Raw genomic sequence first — 22,553 nt, forward strand, 5'->3', positions numbered from 1 at the left:
CAACTTCCTCGGGATACTCCGGGAGGGGTGAGGTGACCAGGGGGAACCGTAGGGAGTGTTTCTCCTTATGGTTCGGCCATGAGAGCATACGTTCCCGGCAGGGTTTTAGGACCCGAGAGGTTGTACGTTCAAGTTGTTCTTAGGAGATCATTGGGGGAAGAGGATCAAGGGAGGGACTCATCCTGGAGGGCCTTGATGGTCCTTCTCCCCAGGATGCAGTCACTCGCGAGATTGAGAGGTCTTTTGCAGAGGTCATCGCGCTGATCAGTCAGCACAGTGACCTAGGGGAAGGATCGATGGTAACTCCCTCTGACTGCCTTTCGCAGTTGGAGTCGTTTTGGGGTCCTAAGGAGCCCAGAGCTTCTGTGGAGTTACCTTGGTCTTCCTTGTCTGAAGGAGTGTTGGACCAGGTGAATAATCTTGTCTCGGGACAAGAGAATTCACTTAGGGCCAACAGATCAGACAAGCTGCTTCCCCCTCCTCTACCTTGACTGAGGCGATTCTACTTGCCCTCGGTAAACCCTTTGCATACCAAACAGGTTGATCCAGAGCTAGTACAGCTAATTCCCGGCTTGCCTCTGCAGCAGCACCTTTCAGTGAACCTGTGGTTCGTGGAGCATGAGGCAACGGCCTTGGAAGCTACCGCTATGGCAGCTTTCCAGGCTGTCTCCTAGCTGAATATGTGGTCCCCCACCGTATCCGAAGTTGCTGTTTCTTTGGGACCGATAGTTACTGGGGAAGACTCGGCTTTTGGGAGACTATGTCAGTCTGGAGGGGCTTTTTCTTACCTGGCCCACCAGATGGCAAACCTGTGGGCCAACCTGGTTCTTAGGAGGAGGGACACTGTCCTAACTCGTATAGCCAGGTCTGCAGTCTCAGAGTCGGCATTGGGTCTAAGGAACAGACCGTTGCTGGGTCCTCTCTCTCTTCCCTGGAGAGATGGTGGATGCTGCGGTAGAACAACATAGAGCTGAAGACAGCACTATCTTGTCAGCAGGCAGTGCTAAGACATCCTGGCTGTCTCGTGCAACTGCAGCTAGGCTCTCGAGCCAAGCTAGCTCTTCCTCCTCCCCCAAGAAGACTCCTCCTTTGAAGGGGGCATGAGGAAAGAGCCAGCCTTCTTTCTTTGCTCCGAAAGTGGAACAACACCCCACCTTTCAATAACCCTTCTCTCGCCAGAATGGAGGTAAGCGAAAGAAGAAAAGAGGGAAACGCTAGGGATAGTGTTCCCACTCAGCTGCTGCCATCAGTGGAGAGGTGCCTGGCGAGCCATTGGGAAACATGGCAGCGCTATGGAGGCGAGACCTGGATGGTAGATATCCTTCAGGAGGGATATCTCCTGCCCTTCAAGTTGAGGCCATCCCTCACCGACCAAGGATCTGGCACTCAAGGAAAGAAGTACTATCAATGCTGAGCAAGGGAGCTGTGGAAGTCGTACGAGATCCAGTCACCAGGGTTCTACAGCCGACTTTTCCAGGTGGAAAAGGCTACAGGGGGTCTGAAGACCAGTGATAGATCTCTCTCCCTTGAAATGATTCGTTCGCCAGACTCGGTTCACAATGGGGATGGCATGTTCTGTGCTCACCTCTATCAGGGAGAACGACTTCATGCTTTTCGATGGACCTGAAGGATGTGTATTATTATTATTATTATTATTTTTTTGCTCTATCACAGTCCTCCAATTCGACTGGGTGGTATTTATAGTGTGGGGTTCCGGGTTGCATCCTGCCTCCTTAGGAGTCCATCACTTTCTTACTATGGTGTGCCGTTTCTAGGATCATACTCTTCTGCATGTGTCCTGGAGCTACTTCAGCGTCAAGTTTTTCTAGATTCCTTTTCAGGGATCTTGGGATTGTGCCTAGTGTCCTATGATTATGGGTACGATTTCCACTGGCATATCCCATATCCTTCTTATTTCTATTTTCAGATCTTGATTACTTATCCATTTTTTACCCTCTCTTTCTTTTCACTCTGGTGTCCCATGGTATTGGGACATCAATGAGTGATACTTTTTTCTTCTTGACTTGTCAATCAACGTCATGGTCTAGGTCTTATTTGCACGTATCACCCCTATCCATTCTGATACCATATTCCCAGTCCCCAGAATCTTTGCCTGATCGTTTTCTATCACTCCCTCAGGTTGGTGCTCCATACCACTTATTACTGCAAGGTAGCTGATGTTTCTTGCACATTATTATCATTATTATTATTTAACTGAAAATATCAATAAACATATTACATACTAGTACCATAAAAATTCTTTCATCTCAGTGAGAGAGAGAGAGAGAGAGAGAGAGAGAGAGAGAGAGAGAGAGAGAGAGAGAGATTGCAAGGAGGTTTGCCTTCTGTCACCGAGACTTGAAACTGCTGCTCTTCCACTCATATGCCACAGCATCTATGTGTGTTCCCTGTGGCGAACCACACCATTGAGACTATGAGATGTAACACTGTTATTCATAATGACATTTTGAGACATCTCACAAACACTCCTCACTTCCACTCTGCCACACAGATGTTCACAGAAAACCACCTGGACAATTTAAAAATCATTGTAAGGCGAACAATGTCCAGTCTGATCACCCAGCTGCGAAACAGCAGCAATGCGCTCATGCAAAGTATCGTAAGTAGTGAGGCAAAAAGGAGATCTAAATTGTGGGGTAGATGGGAAAATGAGGTGTTTGCTTCCTAAATGACTTAATCTCTGTTTTTGCAAAATGTCATCTGCAGAATCTGTCACTATGATTGTATTGCTATGATTATTGTCATTACCTACTGGTATTTTCCTTTTTTCATTATTACTGTGATTATAATCAATATAGTTTTTACATTCTAATTTTAACTATTCTCAATCTTAGTATGGGTATGACCATTGTTTTGATTACCTTCTTTTATACTACCTTAGCAAATATGGATATTGCCTATTAATCTTTGGTTTTCTTTTTTTATCATGTTATCTTATGTATCTAGACTATGTTATTGTCTATTCTTTGTATATTCCATGAATATGGCCTAGAGTTGAAAATAAAAATTATTATTAAAAATTATTTCTTCTCTCAGAAATGTTAATTTATGTACTGTAATGTACATTTAACGCTTCCAGCGAAACAGAGGGAGAGAGTTACTTAAATATCTTGTGTGGCAGAGAGAGAGAGAGAGAGAGAGAGAGAGAGAGAGAGAGAGAGAGATATCCTTATTTAAAAGAGTGAAATGGATAGATTCTTGTATTTCTTTAGAATAATATCACATAAATTTCATAATTACAGGTATATTATTATTATGTTATTATTTGAAAGTATAACTAAACATTTAACATGTACTATAAAAATTATCTCGTCTCAGTAACAGAGAGAGAGAGAGAGAGAGAGAGAGAGAGATAGAGAAATGAATTACATGATCACTCAGTGGCAACAACACAACAGCTCCTCCCCTCCTGTCACATTACTTGATATATTTGACAGCTTTAGTACCTGGAGTTAGAAAGAGAAGACTGGGATTTCCCTTCTTTCTTATAATAATTCTTTTTATAAACTAAAATCATAGTAAATCATTTTTGTATCATAAAAATGTATTTAGTCAAGAAACCAAGATCAATATACACAAATTAGCGATTATTTTCTTCAGAAAACCCTGCGAATAGGCGAATTTCCCACAAATAATGGGTTGATATGGTCCAGAGAGAAATCTGTGAATCCATGAGTCCGCTGAATTCGGGATCCCCACTGTACTTTTATATTGTCATCTTGCTTCTGACTATAAGTTCTTGTTTGGCTGTTCATAAGAGGCTACGCTTGCCTCCCGCTTATAAGAATTGCTCTAGAGGTCTGGCCATTGGTCTTGCAGTTCTCATACTCTGATCAATTGGACAGAGGTCAGTTTCCCCTCTTGCTCTTACGACCAGGACAGGAACCTTGGTTGGGTGAACACTAGTCTGTTCACATGACTATCAGATTCCTCCCACCAATCAGTGAGTCTTACTTATGTAAATGACTCTGTCAGATTCCTCCCACTAATCAGTGAGTCTTCCTTATGTAAAGGGCTGAGGGTTTTGTATTACGTGTAGGAACAAATCACCATTTTGTTCATGAAACTTACCTGTCAGATATATATATAGCTGTATTTTTGAAGTCCGACAGAATTTTTAAAAACTTCCGACACACGCAGTGGTCGGCAGGTGGTTAGTACCCATTCCCGCCGCTGGGAGGCGGGTATCAGGAACCATTCCCATTTTCTATTCATAATTTTTCTGTCGCCGGTGCTGGAAACACCTGTTTCCAGTACCTCCGTCTTAGATTTTGGAAACTTCATTGCCGCTAAGTATCCTATTGTCTTTTAATTTATTTACTTGGATTTGTGGCTAGACATACGCTATCTTAAATTGATTTGAATTTGATTCATTTTTGCATAGGATATCTGAATCTAGTTAGGCTAGTTTCAGAGGGTGTTGTCTGCAAAAGATAGGGTGTGGACTACCGAAAGCTTCGGTAGATCCGCACTTGGTATGCACGAGGGGTATGAGTCTTGCTTCTTTGTTGAGATTTGTCATGTGAGGAGTGTGAGACTTTGTCTATTCCGTAAGGAAGACGTATGATTCCGTATGTACGCAATTAATCAGTAAACATGTCAATTCCGTAAGGAAAACGTATGATTCGTATGTACGCAATTAATCAGTAAACAAAAGTCAGGGTAGTGAACCTGCTAACCTTCCTGTATTACATTTTTTTTGCCCTAACCCTGTAGTAATGGCCTAACGGGTTATGAATTTGTCTGCGAGAGGTGATCGCTCTCCTTCATTGTTGTGAAGAGTGCTACTTCTGTTATTGTTTCTCATAACCCCTGTAATGTTGCCTTCGGGCCCTAAACAGTGTCTGTAGAGGTTATTGCCCTTTCTCTAATACTCTTTCGATTCGTATCTTAGAATCGAAAGTGCTTGCTTTAGAGAGCAATAGCGAAGTGGCTAAGTGCAGTGACAGTGCCCCTTGTGTAGTGGAGGGTGCGTCAGATCGGCCTTATTTCGCCTCTAGGGCCGGACCTCTGCTTGACTCCCAGACCGGGGAGAGAGCATGTCGAAAGCCGAAGGAGGGTTACGAGGAACCCCCACCGATCTGGCGTGCCTTCGGCAGTTTCTGATGAAAATCCCCAGACTGCCTAAGTGCGTGCACGTGCACGAATCCTGAAGGATTGCTTCTCGTCCTCCGAAGCGTCCTCCCCGCGCAGGGGTTGGAGCTTTCGGAAGGACTCGCGCCCTCTAAATGAAGCTTTGTAGAGGAGGACGCTTCACGTCCTCTCTCTCTCTCTCGTTATGCGTTCCAGTGAGAAGTAAGAAGGCGAACGTCGCCTGATCACGTGTACGTCTTTCCACCGAGTAAATATGAAAGGAAGTCTTAGTAGCAGGACGCGAACGCTTTTGAGAGCGGACGTCCGAGTTTTGTTACTGTGAGAATAAGAAGGCGTTCCCTCGCCAGTCGCCCCACGTATTCTCGCACGATCGACCCTTCTCCTGAGACTGTTTCGTGCAGTCGGATTTCTCTCCGAGATGTATCTCGCTTGTTTTGACGCCTGTCAGGAGCGTGACGCTTTTCTGCACGCTTCTTTTGACGCTCGGCTTGGACGGGACGTTCGGATGGACGCCAGGCGCGCAGCGGGTGCACGCCAAGCGCGCACCAGTGGACGCCGAGCGCGCGCGCCAGCGCACGCCAGGTGTGTCGCCTGGCTGAACGTTTCTATTGAACTCTTCAAGCTCTTGTTTACGATTTGGGCCTCAAGAATTTTTACCTCTACCTTCGGTGATACCTTATACTCACATGCAAAGAATGTGAAGTAAGCAGTGCTTCGGAGGAAGCTTAAAGTGAACAGACAACTTCGTCTTCGAAACCCAGCAAGACCTCGGGGTTTCGTGAATTCAAGAGATCTCTGTCAATATTTTATTGCTTTTCGCAAAGGTGGATGGAGTTAAGGAAAGCTCTAGGGAAGATCTCGTTTTCTCTACCGCAGTCAAGACTTTGCGATAAGGCGGTTTATACGGGTTAGGTAAAGGCTCGATGTCTGCACGTCAGGACTCTCGGCAATGTTCAGCTAGGATTCTTGCAAAGGTACTCATCAAAAGGACGCTCTTCAGGAAAGCGCAAGATAGGACTTCTTTTGCCATACTGCCAATAAATTTTAAGCTTTAGCAGGATTTAGTTGTTGTGATACGGGAGAGGAAGTCTGGTGGAGAATTTCTTCTCTTCCCAGGATAATTTTGCAAGCTTTTTAGCCATCTGAAAGGGTTTTTCAGATGATAGGTTTTGTTAGTTTCTAGTCGGGACTAACGCTGCCGAATTGAACATCGTCGTTCACCCTGCCGTAAGCCTAGTCTCTTAACAGGATTCTTGCCCCTTCCTCGTTTGAGACGGGAATCGGAAAAATAAAATGCTCGACTTCCTGGATTACGTTTTGTCAATTCAGTGACTTTCCCCCATTGACAATATACTATCGTTTTGTCAAGTAACGTGGTATCTCCCTCATTGACAAAATATCTCTTTGTCCCGTAAAGGGGTTAGTTCTCATTGACAAAACATCTCATTAACTTGATATTGCGTAAGCGAATAAGCTCTTATTGACAAGATTCGGAAGAGCTCTCATTCGTCATTCGCAGACTCGTACAAGAAATAGACTTGTAGACTACGTCAATGAACGCTTATGTCCAATAACATAAGAAGCTTGAGCTGACTGCTTCGATTCTCTTAAGTTTTGTTCATGAAACTTGCCTGTCAGATATGTATGTAGCTGTATTTCCGAATTCAGCTATTATATATATATGTATATATATATGTATATATTGTATTATATATATATATATATATATATATAATATATATAATATATATATATATGTATGTATGTTATGTATATGTATATATATATATCGCCAGGTAAGTATGAACAAACTTTTATTGTATCATAAACAATATCATTTTGCCTTGCGTTATTTTATTTCTGGTTGGTTCAAGTCATATACGCTTGCTGTAGTTACCTCTTCGGATGGCAAACCGAGAGGTCTATTGTCTAATTTAAGGACATTTAATCGTTACTCCCTGCAGCCTTCCAGGAGTTTCCGATTTATCTTTTACCGTTGTATGGTAGTGTTCTGACGACACAAACGCATCTATAATATTTAGCGTTTTCTGTTTCGCCTAAATATACCAGCTTGAGAGTCTATCTGCTCAAAAAATAACGGACCTATTTCTTCGTAGAATAGGGTAGCTGGCAACCCAGACTATAAAGTTAAGAGACGACATCGTAAGCTGCTGGCTGCTGCTGTCACGCTGTCTCTGTCCTCCAGTCCAACCGAGCCACCAGTAAACAGATCGTGCGCTGTCATGCGCGGTAGGTTACGTCTCTCCTCTTGCGGGATTGGCTGACTAACCGTATCTCTGTGCTGGCGGTTACGTCTCTCCTGCGGGATTGACTGACTAACTGTATCTCTGTCCTACAATCACGGACTTTAGCCTAAGATTGAAGAGATTCCTTACGTGAATGAATAAACGTTGCATTCGTTTTGCCTTACTATGTTCAACAGAGTTATCTCTTAATCCTTTCGGTGCTCGTTACCGCACGGATATAGAACTACGAGTCTACCGCAACATTGCACTTTTATATGCTCTCCTGCTTAGGCAAAGCGCAGCCTTATTAGGGAAGTAAGCATACTCGGGGAGGGAATGGATGAGCTTGCTGGGGACTATTTCCTTCCTGAAGAAGTTTTGTTTCCCGAATAGACTGCAATTAAGATCACAGTTTTTTTCCGACCGGGAAAACTGAAATATTATTCAAGATCTAGGAATGATTCTGAACATCTCTCAGTGCGTCTATCACCTGAGGTGATAGAAAGAAGGTGCCGGATATCTGGATAGGGTTTCAAATGTCCTGGATCTTAATCTGAAAGAAGTAAAGCGATTCGGTAGTCCCTCCAGTCCTCGAAACGAGTTTTTGGGAACCAGTGGTCCAGATCAACTCTGATATTCCACAGCTCTCTCATATCTTAAGAAGTATCTTCTCTCGGTCCCTGTTCGAGTTTACGAGAAAGAGCCTATTATAACAAACAGGCGTAGAATGTAACGATCCTCTAGAGGTTCGTTACAGGATTGCAAAGTCCGTACGAATCGTCTCGATCGTACGGCAGCAACTATTGACTTCCGAGTGGAATATTTCTTTAGAAGTAAGTTGAGAGTTGTGGAGACTTTAGGGACGCCCTTCATTCTTCTCTTCGATATGTTGAGGACGAAGAGGCTTCTTCTTCTCTGCTCCCTTATTCTCGATCCGGGATCGGTACCATTAAATGCCATCCTATGATATTGAACGGGGATGGATGTTTAGTCTCTTTTTCCCCTTTTTCAATCGTTTAGGAAATGTAATAAGAGGATTTATGACGTCACAGGAGCGACAATGACGCTGATCGCCCCATGTTGGCCTTCAGGATCCTGGATTCACAGAGGTCACATACTTCCTAGTTCACTTTCCAAGGACCTTTTCCGAGAGAGTCGGTCTACTCTTAACTCGAAAGGTACCTATAACCTCTCCGCTCTGAGTCTGACTACGTTCAGGCTATCGAGATGTTGACAGGAATAAGATTACCGTCTTCCATTTCCGTCTGAAGAATGGGATAAGCTGGCAGTCACAACTTTTAAAGAATACGCAAATATGTTGTGACGGCCTTTGGTTTGGGCTCAGAGATTTGCGTCTGTCAAACAACAAAGCCCTTCACGATCTTTGAGTTCTGTGGAATCTCGAATCTCGCTCACCATCTACTTTTTGTCTCACCTGTTTTCTCGGAGTCAGACACTCGTGCGAGATCAGGCGACATATAGTAGCCCTGAGCTTCTTGTTGACGAAGTCGGTTGCGTTTATACACCCCCGATGATCGTGTAACATGAGACCAGGTTGGACTGTCAGGCATTCTTCCTTCGGGACTGAATCGCCTTTTGCTCCTCGCTCCTTTCTCCTGGCACCAGAAGCTCGAGTCAGGAGTTGATTCGCTGACGAAGTTGGGTTGCGTTGATACACCCCCCAAGGTTTGCTTAGATTGAATCGCCAGGCAGTCCAGACACTCATCCTTCAGCGAAGAATAGTACCTTATGGTCTTCAGGGTACAGCCTTGCTGTCCTTGATTCGTCTGACTGGTCAACTGGTCGGTCACCTGACTTTAGTACAGACGGACTGACTGGTGCATGTCCAGATCGAAGCTTTCAATATGGAACTTAGACGGTAGTCTGAAGTTCTTGATGTCAAAGCATTCGAACCTCTCCTACCTGTTAACTTCTTGCATGTGATCAGGAAGGCCTTCTTCTAACCACCCTAGATACGACAAAGAGGGTTAGTGAGAGGTTTTAAGCCATCGTCACAAGTTTTGGCTTTGGAGAACATTGTGGCCTAAGAATGGAAACCTGTTTTGTCCTTGGGCCAGGAGCTTGGAAGCAAGGATGGCACAAGTTAGTGGGCAGGAGCCAGAGAGAGTCCTGTGCCCTGTCGGGTTCTCTCAAGTTTTATCTACATAAAACTCAAGAAAGTCGAAGTCATTCGGGCAATCTGCAGTGTTCCGAAAAAAAAGACCAGACTTGCCCATATCGAAGAACACCTGGCTTTGAGGTGTTTAAGGAGTTCTTTCAAAAAAAATGCTCCTTCATTGTGTTTGCACAAAGATTTGAAACTCTTTTTTATCTGAATGCTCACGAGGTGAGGGCGCGGCCCCTCGGAAGCATTTCAACAGAGCATGGCACTCAGCAACATCCTGAGTACCATGTTTTAGCGAAGCAAACTCTGTGTTCACTTCACACTCCCTGCGAGATGTGAAGATGGCATATGAGATCTGCTGTTCGCTAGGGCCATGACGTGTCTGCAGACACAATCTTGGGGGCAAGAAGTACCACTCATCCTATCCTGTAGAAAATGGTTAGGAAGAGCTCTTAATTTAGTTGTTGAGTCGCGACAACGGCGACTTCTTAACTCTTAAGCCTTAGTTAAAACACACCTTAACTTTGGCTAGGTTGGTCATGGTGATATATTATATTTATATATATATTTATTTTACTTCTTAGCCCTCATGGTATGGTCAATATGTCTAGTCACATTGTGGTCACGCCCCCGTTGACAGATCATCTGGAGTGCACCAGCTTTATAGGTCTCTACCTCGCTGCAACTCTAGTAAAGCAGAAGCAGACTTGGGTGACAGTAATCACGAAGTCAGCTATGCTAACAGGTGGAACCAAGATGTAAATCATCTGCATGCATTTGTTTCCCAAAATCCTTTCTATTCTGTCCCTTCCCACCTCCAAAGGTGGGATTCAGCTATATATATATCTGACAGGTAAGTTTCATGAACAAAATGATATTGTTATGATACAATAAAGTTTGTTCATACTTACCTGGCAGATATATATAATCAAGTACCCACCCACCTCCCCTCAGGGGACAGTGGAAATAAAAATTATGAATAGAAAATGGGAATGGTTCCTGATACCCGCCCCTCCGCGGCGGGAATGGGTACTAACCACCTGGCCGACCACTGCGTGTGTCGGAAGTTTTTAAAATTCTGTCGGACTTCAGAAAATACAGCTATATATATATCTGCCAGGTAAGTATGAACAAACTTTATTGTATCATAACAATATCATTTTTAAAGTAAATTGTATTTTTCCTAACTATACAAACCTGAGGTCCGTTTACATATAGTATGCCCACCTCATGCCACCCCTAAATCTGTTCCTAGGCCTAAAGCAAAGTGGAATGTTTATATCTAGTCGGGTGGGACTCACGACTATCGGACGAGCAGTTACTGCCTAACTACCTTTTTGTTATTCTTTTACGACCAATTCCAGCCTACGCTCAAAGTAATTTCTTATGTAAAGGACCTCAGGTTTGTATAGTTGAAAAATACAATTTACTTGAAAAATTGTGATTTTGTAAGGCACTTAGTGAGTGATCTCTTGTTTATGGGGACATATTTATCTAAGAATTTATTTGTATACTGTATTGAGCTCACTGCACTTTTTTTCCAGCATTTAGTATAAATAGTACTGTAATTTTCTCTTAATTACAGAGTGAGACACTAGATAGTGATGGTATGGAAGTATTTGAAGATGCACCTAGTGAACAGGAAGGAGAAGCAGAAAAACCTGCAAAATCCAAAGATAAGAGGCAGAATTGGGGTTTACCAAAAGTGGTGAGGTAGATTGGTCTAATTCTTTGTTCTATTTTCCAATCTGAGAAGATAAATCTCGAGTGTAACAGCATTAGCATTCATACATTCCATATGTTTATTTCTTACTAGCAGACCAACCCTGCACTGTCCAGGAAAAAACTGAATGGATACTGATAAACTCTCCTCCCAACCCCCTCTACTCTCTCTCTCTCTCACTCTCTCTCACTTTCCCGGTAAGGTGGTTGCTTCATTTACATTGCCTCGCATTTTTGACATTTTATATTACCAATTCTCACAACTATTCTTATTGGGGCTGAACTTGGACTTGAAGGGCACTGGGAGTGTCTCTGTTCATCTCAGCAATCTCAAAAACTATGGATTAGACACTAATATCTGTCAATTTTTTTTTTACATGTCACCACCTTAACCACCCCTTCCACCCCCCCTTTCTTACTGGGGCTGTTCAGTGAATTAAAGGGCAGCATCACTATTCAATCTCAGTGGGCTTGAAAAATGACAATTTTCTAAGACAATTTGTATTTTTCATGGCTACAAACCTTCGGCTCTTAACAACATGATAATTTCTAGCGCCCAGCTAGATCTGGTTAAAAAGGAAATGAAAGCAAGGATTTTTGTGACATAATGGCAAAGCATGCGTAGCTGGGTGAGGAGTGGTCAAGGACCATGCCGCTATGCCAGTCTTTCTTTGACCGCCTGGGTGAGAATCGTGTTAAACCTCTCCTGGCCTTTCCCAGTTCATTGCCCGTTTCGCTGTGTTGTTTAGTGTGTGTATGTGTGTTTGGCTGATATTATGGCTTCTTCTGCTCCTTCTCGGCATCAACGTATGTGCCGCAGAATTCCACGTTTTACATCACCCCCTTCCCACCCCTTATCATCCCCTTTCCTATCGGGGCTGAACACGGACTTAAATGGCATCAGGAGTGTCTCTAGTCATCTCATTGACCTAGAAAACTATGGATTAGACACTAATATCTGTCTGGTCAGGTTATTTTTATATGCCACCTCATCCCTACCCCTTTCCACCCCCTCCTTATCGGAGCTGAACTTGGACTTGAAGGGCATCGAGGGTGTCACTACTCTTCTCAGCGACCTCAGAAACTATGGATTAGGCACTAATATCTGTCGTTATCGGTTATTTTTATATGTCACCCCCTTTCACCCTATTCCCTCCCTATTGGGGCTGACTTGGACTTGAAGGACATTGGGAGTGTCACTGTTCATCTCAGCAACCTTGAAAACTGTGGATTAGACACTACTATCTATAGTTTCGTTATTTTTACATGTCACCCCCTCCTACCCACCCCTTTTCACCCCCCTCCCTATTGGGGCTGAACTTGGACTTTAAGGGCATTGGGAATGTCACTATTTATTTCAGTGACCTTGTAAACTATGGGTTTGACACTAATATCTGTCATTTTTGGTTATTTTTACATAACCCCATCCCACCCCTATTCACCATGCTCCCTATTGGGGCTGAACTGGACTTGAAGCATCGGGAGGGAGTGTCATTATTAATCTCAGCAACCTCAAAAACTATGGATCAGAAAACTAATATCTGTCACACTTATAAAATTATAGGTTACACCTGTATTCACTTAACAGGATATGAAATTCACAAGGTGTGAAATCGTACCACAACCGTAAACTAGTGTGTGACACTTCAGAAAAAAAACTTACATTAATACATAAAACTCGTTAGACAGAAATTACACCTGAACCTCTGTAATACAAAAATATATGAATAACACTCACGCTTAAATAATCACTAAACAAATCCCAAGTATGCAACTAATAAAAGAAACCAACACATTCAAACAAAATGAAGGGGGTCCAGAAAGGAGTAGAAAGGCAAAAAGAAAGAATATCCTAACCACTCACACTATAAATTCCTAGTAACTTCTCCGTATGATTTAAAATTAATTCTCCTCTTGCAGTGGCAGACCTCAGGTTCTGGTAGATGGACGGTTGCAACCTCCTGGCATGCTTGGAGAAACTTGGGACAGTACCAATTGCTCTCGGCAGTTGGGGTGCTACAATGCTACCTGTCCTGTGAAAGATCTGAGTTTGAGCAGAACTTTCATCAAGAGGTTTATTGGCGGAAATAGGTAAATCTGCCAATTGTTCTGGTCTATGGACATCGCATCTGTGGCTTGAGCTAGAGTATCCAGATTGGGAGCCACATAACATGTAAGTTTGTGATTGGACTCCATGGCGAACAGGTCTACCTGAAGGCCCTGGATTTGTTGGCAAATCCAATGGAATGATTTTGTGTCCAAGGACCACTCCGACTCCAGCGGAGTTGTTCTGGATAGTGAGTCTGCAATGACATTCCGTACTTCTGCCAGGTGAGTAGCTGACAGGTGCCAATGATTTTTGTTGCTAACGAAAATATCGCAATCATTACATGATTTATTTGCTCGACTTGGAGCCCCCTCTGTTTATGCAATGAACTATCACTGCGCTGTCCAAGACTAGTCTTACATGAATGTTCTTGACTGGAGCTAGTCGTTTCAAGGTCAGAAAAATGGCCATTGCCTCTAGGACGTTGATGTGGAACTGGCGGAATGTTTTCAACCACGTTCCTTGAACCTTCTTGTACTGGGAGTAGGCCCCCCCAACCGCTCAGAGAGGCGTCTGTGTGGACTATCATAGACGGCGGGAGAAATTGTAGCAGCACTGATTTGGAGAGACTCCGGACTTCTGTCCATGGACGGAGTCTTTTCTTTGATATCGGCGGAATCGAGGAGATTTTGTCTCTGAACTTGTTGTTGGCTCGTTTCCGCCAGACCCGATTTATATCCTTCAGTCTGGCCTTCAACAGAACATCTGTTATTGAGGCAAACTGAAGAGAACCTAGAGTTCTCTCTTGGGTATGACGAGAAGCCCATTTGTTCTTGAGGAATTGTCTCGTAGCTTTCGCTATCTCTCTGCACTTTTTTAGCGGGAGAGATAGTTTGTGTGTGGTTAGGTCCCATGGAATTCCCAACCATTGAAAGCGAGACGCCGGAATGAGACGGGACTTTTCCTTGTTTATTCGGAAACCCAGATTTTCTAGGAATTCTATTACTTTGGCTGCTGCCTTGCGACATTCCTCGTCGTTGGTTGCCCAAATAAGCAAGTCGTATAGGTAAGCTACTAAACATTACCCCCTGAGCTCTTAGTTCTTGAACTACTGTCTCTCTTAGTTTGGTGAATATTCTGGGCGCTATGTTGAGCCCGAATGGCATGACTGAAAGAGTAAGCTTGTTTTCCTAGTTTGAAGCCTAGGTATGGAGAGAAGTTTCTTGCCATCAGTACATGATAGTAAGCGTCTGTAAGATCGATAGAGGTGGTGACGACCCCACGGGGAAGTAAGGTCCGCACCTGCGAGACGGTCAGCATGCGGAACTTGTCGCATTGAATGTATGAGTTGAGACGGGACAGGTCCAGAATCACTCTTCGTTTGTCCGAGTCCTTCTTCGGTACACTGAACAGACGTCCTTGAAATTTCAGGCGACTGACTTTCTTTATTGCCTTCTTTTGAAGATCTTTGGCATAGTCTAGCAGGTCTGTTGTTGGAATCTGGTGAAAACTGACTGGTGAAGGAGGCCCTTTCTTCCATTTCCACCCCAGACCTTTCGATACAATACTTTGGGCCCATGAACTGAAGTCCAATGGTCCCGGAGAGATACAGTCTCTTGCCACTTGCAGAGCCTCACTTGATGGTTAAGGTCTTTATTTCCTCTGCCTTCCTCTGAAGCCTCTTCCTCTAGAGCCAGCTCTCTGCGGAAGGCACCTCTGGCTCTGCTACTCCTTGTGTGCCTATTGAAGCTCGAAATGCCCCTTGTGATTCAAAGGAGGCGTTGAAAGCTGGGGAAGTTACAAGGGCGGCCGAACTCGAACGTCTGTTTGAGTCGGTTGACTCTGTAGCAGCAACAAACTGTTGTTGCGGCTGTGCCTTAGATGTCGAAGGCTTGTTGATCTGGGAGACAGGAACTGCTTGCACTACTGTCTGAGGCTGAGAGGACTGGAAAGGCTGGTACTTCCTAGGCCTCTTCCTACCTTTGGATTGTGGTCCGGGGGTCTCAAACTTCCTTTTGAAGGGAAGTCCCCAACGGACACGAAGGTTCTGGTTAGCTCTAGCTGCCTCGCTGAGGACGCTGTTAACCATGTCCTCAGGAAAGAGATTGGCACCCCAGATTGATGCCTTTATGAGCCTGTTCGGCTCATGCCTGATGGAAGCATTAGCAAAGACATGCTTCCTGCAGGCTCGTCTAGCCACTATAAAGTCATACAGGTCCGATTGAAAAGCCTGTAATAGTGACTTTGTCAGGACCCAGAATAGAGGCTCATCTGCAAAGACCGTAGCTGTCAACTCTGCAGTGGTGACTGAGTTAATTGACCTGCTCAGCCTGCATCTTGCTTCGAATTCCGCCTTAACCATGGGTCCTGAATTCTAGGCAAACGTTCACTGAATTGTGTGGAGGCACACTCCGGGTCGAGTTTGCCACCGTGAACGTTGCCGGAGCGCCAGCCCAACACTCTAGATCTCCGGGAAAGAGCCAAAGAAGGTAGCTCCGTCTCTTTTAGCTGAGGCATAGGTTTTTCCTCCATTCCGGCTTGTAGTGTCAAATTCTGCAATCTTTGATGTGCAAGGAGTCGGAACGTCATTCGGCGCTACAAACATGGTATAGCAACCTTTGTGGGGTGTCAACTTGGTGTTGACACACTCCCATTCTGTAAGGGTGCGGACCCATGCAGACTGAGCCTGGTCCCTATGGTAGATAACCATCTCTTTCGGGGGGGGACTTTGTTCTACCCTGACCAGTGCTTCCTCGGCTAGTCTAGCGTAGCCCGGGAAGGGAAATTGTAGGCCCGCCGGGAAGAACTCATAGTCTTCCACCAGTCGGGTTCCGCAATCTTCAATGGTAAGCTTGCCCTCTGAGAACGGGGCATGCAGAGCCAACCGCCTCAGGTTGCTGTTCTTGAATGGCGGAAGCCGCGTCCGGCACCGCAAAGGACTGCAATGTGTTTCCGGAATGGAGGAATCCGGTCACCAATTCCTCCTGGGCCTGTAACCTCTGGGTCAGAGACATGATGGACTAACCCGAAGTCTCTAGACCTGAGGCGAGTTGAGTGGACATCGATTCGAGTCTTGAGTCCACTACTTCACTCATCTTCCGCATAAGATTAGCGAAAGCCTCCTGGTCGAAGCCAGGGACTCTGCCGGTCTGGGCTTTGGAAAGACTTATCTCTCGGCCCCGGCCCTTGGGTGGGGTAGTAGCTTTAGCCGAGGAAGTTGAAGCTGGGAGCCGATGACGAACCTGGCGGAGCCTGCTGGGTAAGGCTTGGTTGGTTTACCCACCTTCAGCAGGGATCTCGTCTTCAAGGTTTTGACCTTGGGGATTACTGAGCCCGACCTATTCCAAGTGGGGGTGGACTTCACAGGGAAGCCCTAAAAGGAAGGAGGAGAAGAAGGAGTTGGACTAAAAGGAAGACTACCTGCCTCACTTACCTCCCTACCTACCTCTTGTTCCTCGGTGGCCATAGGCTCTCGGTGCAGGTTGATGGCTGCCACCTCCTCTGTTACAATATCACACAAGCCCTCTTGGTCCTCCGGGTGGGGTTGGGTCTCCTGGCGGATACGCTTGATGATGGGAGCCGCTACTGCCGCAGGTACTGCTGCCGAAACAGGGGCGTTAGGGTAGAGGAGAGTGCACAGCTCCTCTGACAGCGCGTAGGGTTGGCTGGCTGTCACGTTCCTGCCGAACCCCCCTACCCAAGCCTTAACTCCATAGAGGAGGACTTGAGCGCCAGATTAACCTGTAAGAAATAACCAAATTAGGTTCCCCAGTGTCGGGGAATTTTCCCCAACCTAAATGTGTAACAAAAATTTCAGAGTAACAATGAGGCGAGTATGTTACCTACTGACTCGTCTGTTACGATCTTAACAAGATCGTAACACACCGTACAGGCTTCTGGGTGCCAGACCGCGCTTCCCTCCATGTGGATGGCGCAGTTGACATGGGACCGGCAGACCTCATGCCCATACAGCCTGTACAGAACGGCCGGACAACCCGTCTCCTGGCATCGTACCATCTGTAAGTTGAATAGGTAAATGAGTATCGTCAGATAATGCTGCCGGAGTTAATTCCGGCGGTATGAGTACACTTCAACTAGATACTTAAGCAGTTAAAGGCAATATTGGGTATAATTTTCGACTTGCTTGTTATTAACCCTCTTACGCCGAAGCGGTAAAAAAAAATTGTCTCCCGTTTGCCGAAGGTGGAAAAAATATTTTTTTTAAAAAATCACAGCGCGCTTAGTTTTCAAGATTAAGAGTTTCATTTTTGGCTCATTTTTTTGTCATTGGCTGAAGTTTAGTTTTGCAACCATCAGAAATGAAAAAAATTATCATTATCATATATAAATAATGCGATATATGATAGCGCAAAAATGAAATTTCATATATAATTGTGTTCAAATCGCGCTGTGCGCAAAACGGTTAAAGGTAACAAGTTACTTTTTTTTCGTTGTAATGTACACTAAATTGCGATCATTTTGGTATATAACACATTGTAAAATGATAAAAGCAACACAGAGATAATATTATCACAAAATAATGCATGAATTCGTAACACGCGGACGTAAACAAATATTTTTTTCAAAAATTCACCATAAATCTAAATATTGTCCTAGAGACTTCCAATTTCTTTCTAAATGAAGACAAATGATTGAATATTACTATACTGTAAGAGTATTAGCTTACAATTGCAGTTTTTGACCATATCTGACGAGTTAAAGTTGACCGAATGTCGAATTTTTTTATATATATATTTTTTATATGCAATTATTTCGGAAATAAGAAAAGCTAAAACCTTCAAATATTTTTCGTTTTATTTTACATGAAATTGCGCACATTTTCATATATAAAACTCTATGAAATGCCTAATATGAAACGGAGCAAATATTCGGAGAATGGGACGTACGTATTTCGGAGATTTGTGGCGGAGAATCCGCGCGCGGAGGGAAGGAAAGATTTTTTTTAAATTCACCGTAAATCTAAATATTTTGCTAGAGACTTCGAATTTGTTTCAAGATGAAGATAAATGACTGAATATTACTAGACTGTAAGAGTTTTAGCTTACAATTGCGTTTTTCGACCATTTCGGTAGAGTCAAAGTTGACCAAACATGGTTTTTTTTCTATTTATCTTGATTTATATGCAAATATTTCAAAAATGAGAAAAGCTACAACCTTCAATTATTTTTGTTTGTATTCTACATGAAATTGCACATATTTTCATATATAAAACTTTATGTAACGGCTAATTTAAAATGGTGCAAACATTACCACAATCGCACGTATGATGGAAGAGTTACCTTACGCGCGGACGTAAAGAAAATGTTATTTTTTTCATACATTCACCATAAATCGAAATATTGTGCTAGAAACTTCCAATTTGTTGCAAAATGAAGGTATATGTTTGAATATTACTAGAATATAAGCGTTTTAGCTTACAATTGTGTTTTTCGACCATTTCGGTAGAGTCAAAGTTGACCAAAGGTTGAAATTTTGGCACTTATCGTTATTTATATGAAAATATCTCAAAACTGATAAAAGCTACAACCATGGGTTGTTTTTAGTTGTATTGTGCATGAAATTGCGCACATTTCAATCCATATTAAAACTTTATATAACGGCTAATTTTAAAATGGTGCAAACATTACCACAATCGCATGTATGATTTTTTCGGAAGTTTTACCGCGCGGAGTAAGGAAAAAAGTTTGTTCACAAATTCACCATAAATCAAAATATTGTGCTAGAGACTTCCAATTAGTTGCAAAATTAAGGTAAATGGTTTACTGTTACTAAAATATAAGAGTTTTAGCTTACAATTGCGTTTTTCTACCATTTCGGTAGAGTCAAAGTTGACCGAAGGTTGAAATTTTGGCAATTATCGTTATATGAAAATATCTCAAAACTGATAAAAGCTACAATCATGAGTATTTTATTTTTGTATTCTACATAAAAATGCGCACATTTTCATATATAATACTTCATGTAACGGCTAATTTACAATGGTACAAAAATTATGTCAAAGTGACGAAATAATTTCCGAGATGTGTCACAGATACTTTTTAGTGCGGCAAGAAAGAAATTCGCGCTTGCGCGCCTGCGTAACGATTGTAAACAAAACAACACCTTGATCCGTGAACTCCCAGCATCCCCCAAGGCGCGTGATTCAAAAGTTTTAGGCTGGTAGGCCTATAAGTATTTTTCCGCGAATTTTAAAAAAACTTTTGTAAGTCGATGTAAAATACGTCCAGTCGGCACACGGGAGACAAAAACTGTCGACGTAAAATACGTCCAGTCACGTAAGAGGGTTAAAAAAGCTCTGGATGTCTCCGCCTGCTCCGGAATCCATTCTTGGGATCGTCAAAGCAATAACAAGCGGAGAGGGCCTGATACGAGCAGAACAAGGGAATAAGGCAAAACCTAAGCCTGAGTCTGATGGCACTGGAGTAGAGTAGTGAAACCTAACCAATTGTAGGTGCATTCTCTGAGGCCAGTTCCGCCCCCACCAGAGTGGGGAGAAGCAACAGCATAGAAGATGGAAAACAGAGCGGCGGGAACAACGGTACGTGAAACTCCGGTGTATACCTTCTGGCACATGTGATGGCAGACCACACTTCGTCGGAACAAATACAGGCCCAGAGACATACCAACAGAGGCTGAATAAAACATTTTCCTAACATTAATCTCTAAATGACTCCGCCTACTCCGGAATCCATAATCTCGTTAACACAATAGCTAAAGCCGGCGGGGTCGGGCTGATACGAGCTGAACAGGGAAAATAGGTAAAACCTAGGCTTGAGTCTGATTTTACCGGGGAAGAGAAGCAGTTCCAAGGCAATTAGAAACACAGCTCTAAGCCCAGTTCCGCCCCCACTTGAGTGGGGAAGCAGTGATAACATAGAGGAGTACGGAAAACAGAGCAGCGGAACAGTGGTATGTACAATCCGGCATATAACCTACTGGCGGGGTGATGGTAGACCCCACCTCGCCAGAGGACCCACAGGCCCGGAGACATATCAAGAGAGATTACATAATCTATTAATCACCCAGTCTCTTCCGACTAATCCCCTGGATTAAGCTCTATGCTCTAGCTGTCGTTCATCGGTAGGATTACTTGAGCAGCGAGCTAACTAGGCAGCGCCGGAATGAGTCCGGGACGGGGGTGGGGGAGTGTCTGGAGGAGAGTGGACGAGTCGTGATCGCCTGGCCACAGCAACCGATCAGTGACCAACCACCTCTCGGGAGCCTTAAACTAGCCTACCACTAAGAAGACGGTAGGCCAACTGACACCCTAAAGGGGGCAAAGGCCCAGGCTACACTCAACAAGACAATTCATAAAATATTTGATGAGGAATTACTGGAAGAACTGCGAAAGGGAAGGGGGGGAACGCACCCAGCTAAGAACCCAGTCTAACCCTCCGAGATCGGTACAGATCCGGTCAGGTAGGCTAGTATGGCCTCAAAAGGACATCATGAAGAGGACGGATAGAACCTACCTCAACCCTCGAAAATTGAATCTTCCGATCTGGTCAGGTACGGTAGGTCTAGGCCCTACAAACATGACATGAGAGAGACTCTCTGTCCTGGACCACCCTCCAAGCAAACATAACTGCCTGGTCAGGTGGCGGTAAAGGGTGGAGGGATATAAGACCGCCTGGCCTACCCTCCAACACCTAGCCTAGGTCTGGTCGGATAGGCCAGGGAAGGACATCGCGAAGAACTTCCAACCTCAACAAAAGTAAAACAATTATTTGAATAGTTTATCACAAAGGTGCATATAATCGAGTGCATTACTGACTAACATCGAAAAACACACTAAAAATATACATGCACGAGTACCGCGAGAGAGAGAGAGGAATCTTCCTCTCCCAACAATAACTGGCGTACTGCTAGGCTAGCCTAGAATGCCAAAAACACACTACTCGCGCATAACATATGAATTATATAACCGTACACACGAAGGGGAACCAACTCGCTCCTGAGGGGCTGAGGATAACAAGAGTGTGCCCCAAAAGGCTAAAAATGTAAGATAATCATAAAAAAGAAGGCCTCAGAGTACGTCAGGAGTGAGGTGGGCCTTACAATAGGCTAAAGATGTAAGGATAAAACTCATAAAACTAAGGCTCCAGAAATCGACAGGAGCGAGAATAATGAAAAAGCATACGAAAACAGTAGATAAAAACTGAGATAATTACGCACGCTGCGAGTCATGCACCCAAAATGGCGGATCTAAAGAGCGTCATTCCCGGTTCACGAGAACAAAAGGACTTAATAAAGGGCCAAAAATTGGATGCATCGTGCCCCCATGAGATTCAAAAACGATAAATGGAATACTCAACTTAGATGAAGACATGCTTCGCCAAAAAACTCTTCCTGGGGACAGCGAAAAAACTGCGTGCGAACACTAGCAGTGCTAAATCAGGAATGAGCTTTCGGGCAGCAGTTGTAGTAGTAGCGAGTGGAAAGTAGATGTTGTAACAGCACCTATCAAGAGAGGGGTTTAGAGAGGAGACTTCTAATTGGCAGAATATCTGTGGTAGTGGCTTCCACTCGCCCTTGTGCTATACCGACACCCTTTATGGGTGAGCGAGCTGGAGGTAGTAACTTCAGCATTCCATTTAGCTTTTTCTCTGGTACATTTAGCATCTATTTATACCTAGAAATGTGTGCTACAGGAACATTTCACCGGCCGACACAGGTCGAACCCAGAAATATACAGCCTCCCTCAGAACAGCCAAACGTAGACTCTGTCTGGCTAAGAGAAGTGATAAGGAAAGCCTATGGTTCAGAGGAATGTGTAAGCTCTGCCCTGACAAATATCAAGGCACACAACATCAGAAGTATAGGTTCTACAGTTGTCTTAAGAAAAACTACGCCATAGGACAGATTTTGTGTGGCAAGGTTTCGAAGAGACAAAGTACCTTTAGATAATTTTACTTGAAAGTTGTAATGCATAAATAGATGTAAAGCATAAATCCTTCAACACCTTCACCTTGGGTCTGGTGGTAGCAGCTCAGCAAGTGGTGTAACAGAATGGCTTCATAGCTCCATAGGAAGACTCAAAGCTGGCCCTATGGTCCTTCACACCTCTTAGATCTCAGCAAGTGGTGTAAATGGAGAACAGCAGCATAGCTCCATTAGAGATGTAGAGCTGGGCTTATTGTTCAATCACACCACTTAAATGTCACATTGAACTCCCAGAAAAGCAGGAGTATGTACAGTTCATTAAATTTTTCATTTTTCAAATTACATAATTTTTTGCTAATTACTCCCTCCTCTCTATGTCTTGTAATCATATGTT

General features: G+C 43.9%; 1 protein-coding gene across 1 annotated transcript in view; it reads left to right on the forward strand.

Moving 5' to 3' along the window:
* Positions 1-22,553, forward strand: part of LOC135220942 (probable RNA-binding protein CG14230) — a 312,424-nt gene that overhangs the window by 164,388 nt on the left and 125,483 nt on the right. The window contains exon 4 of the mRNA XM_064258596.1: positions 11,072-11,199. Within this exon, the coding sequence (XP_064114666.1) occupies positions 11,072-11,199 (128 nt within the window). The remainder of the gene's footprint in view (positions 1-11,071; positions 11,200-22,553) is intronic.

The sequence above is a fragment of the Macrobrachium nipponense genome, chromosome 2 (assembly GCF_015104395.2).
Source record: "Macrobrachium nipponense isolate FS-2020 chromosome 2, ASM1510439v2, whole genome shotgun sequence".
NCBI lineage: Eukaryota > Metazoa > Arthropoda > Malacostraca > Decapoda > Palaemonidae > Macrobrachium > Macrobrachium nipponense.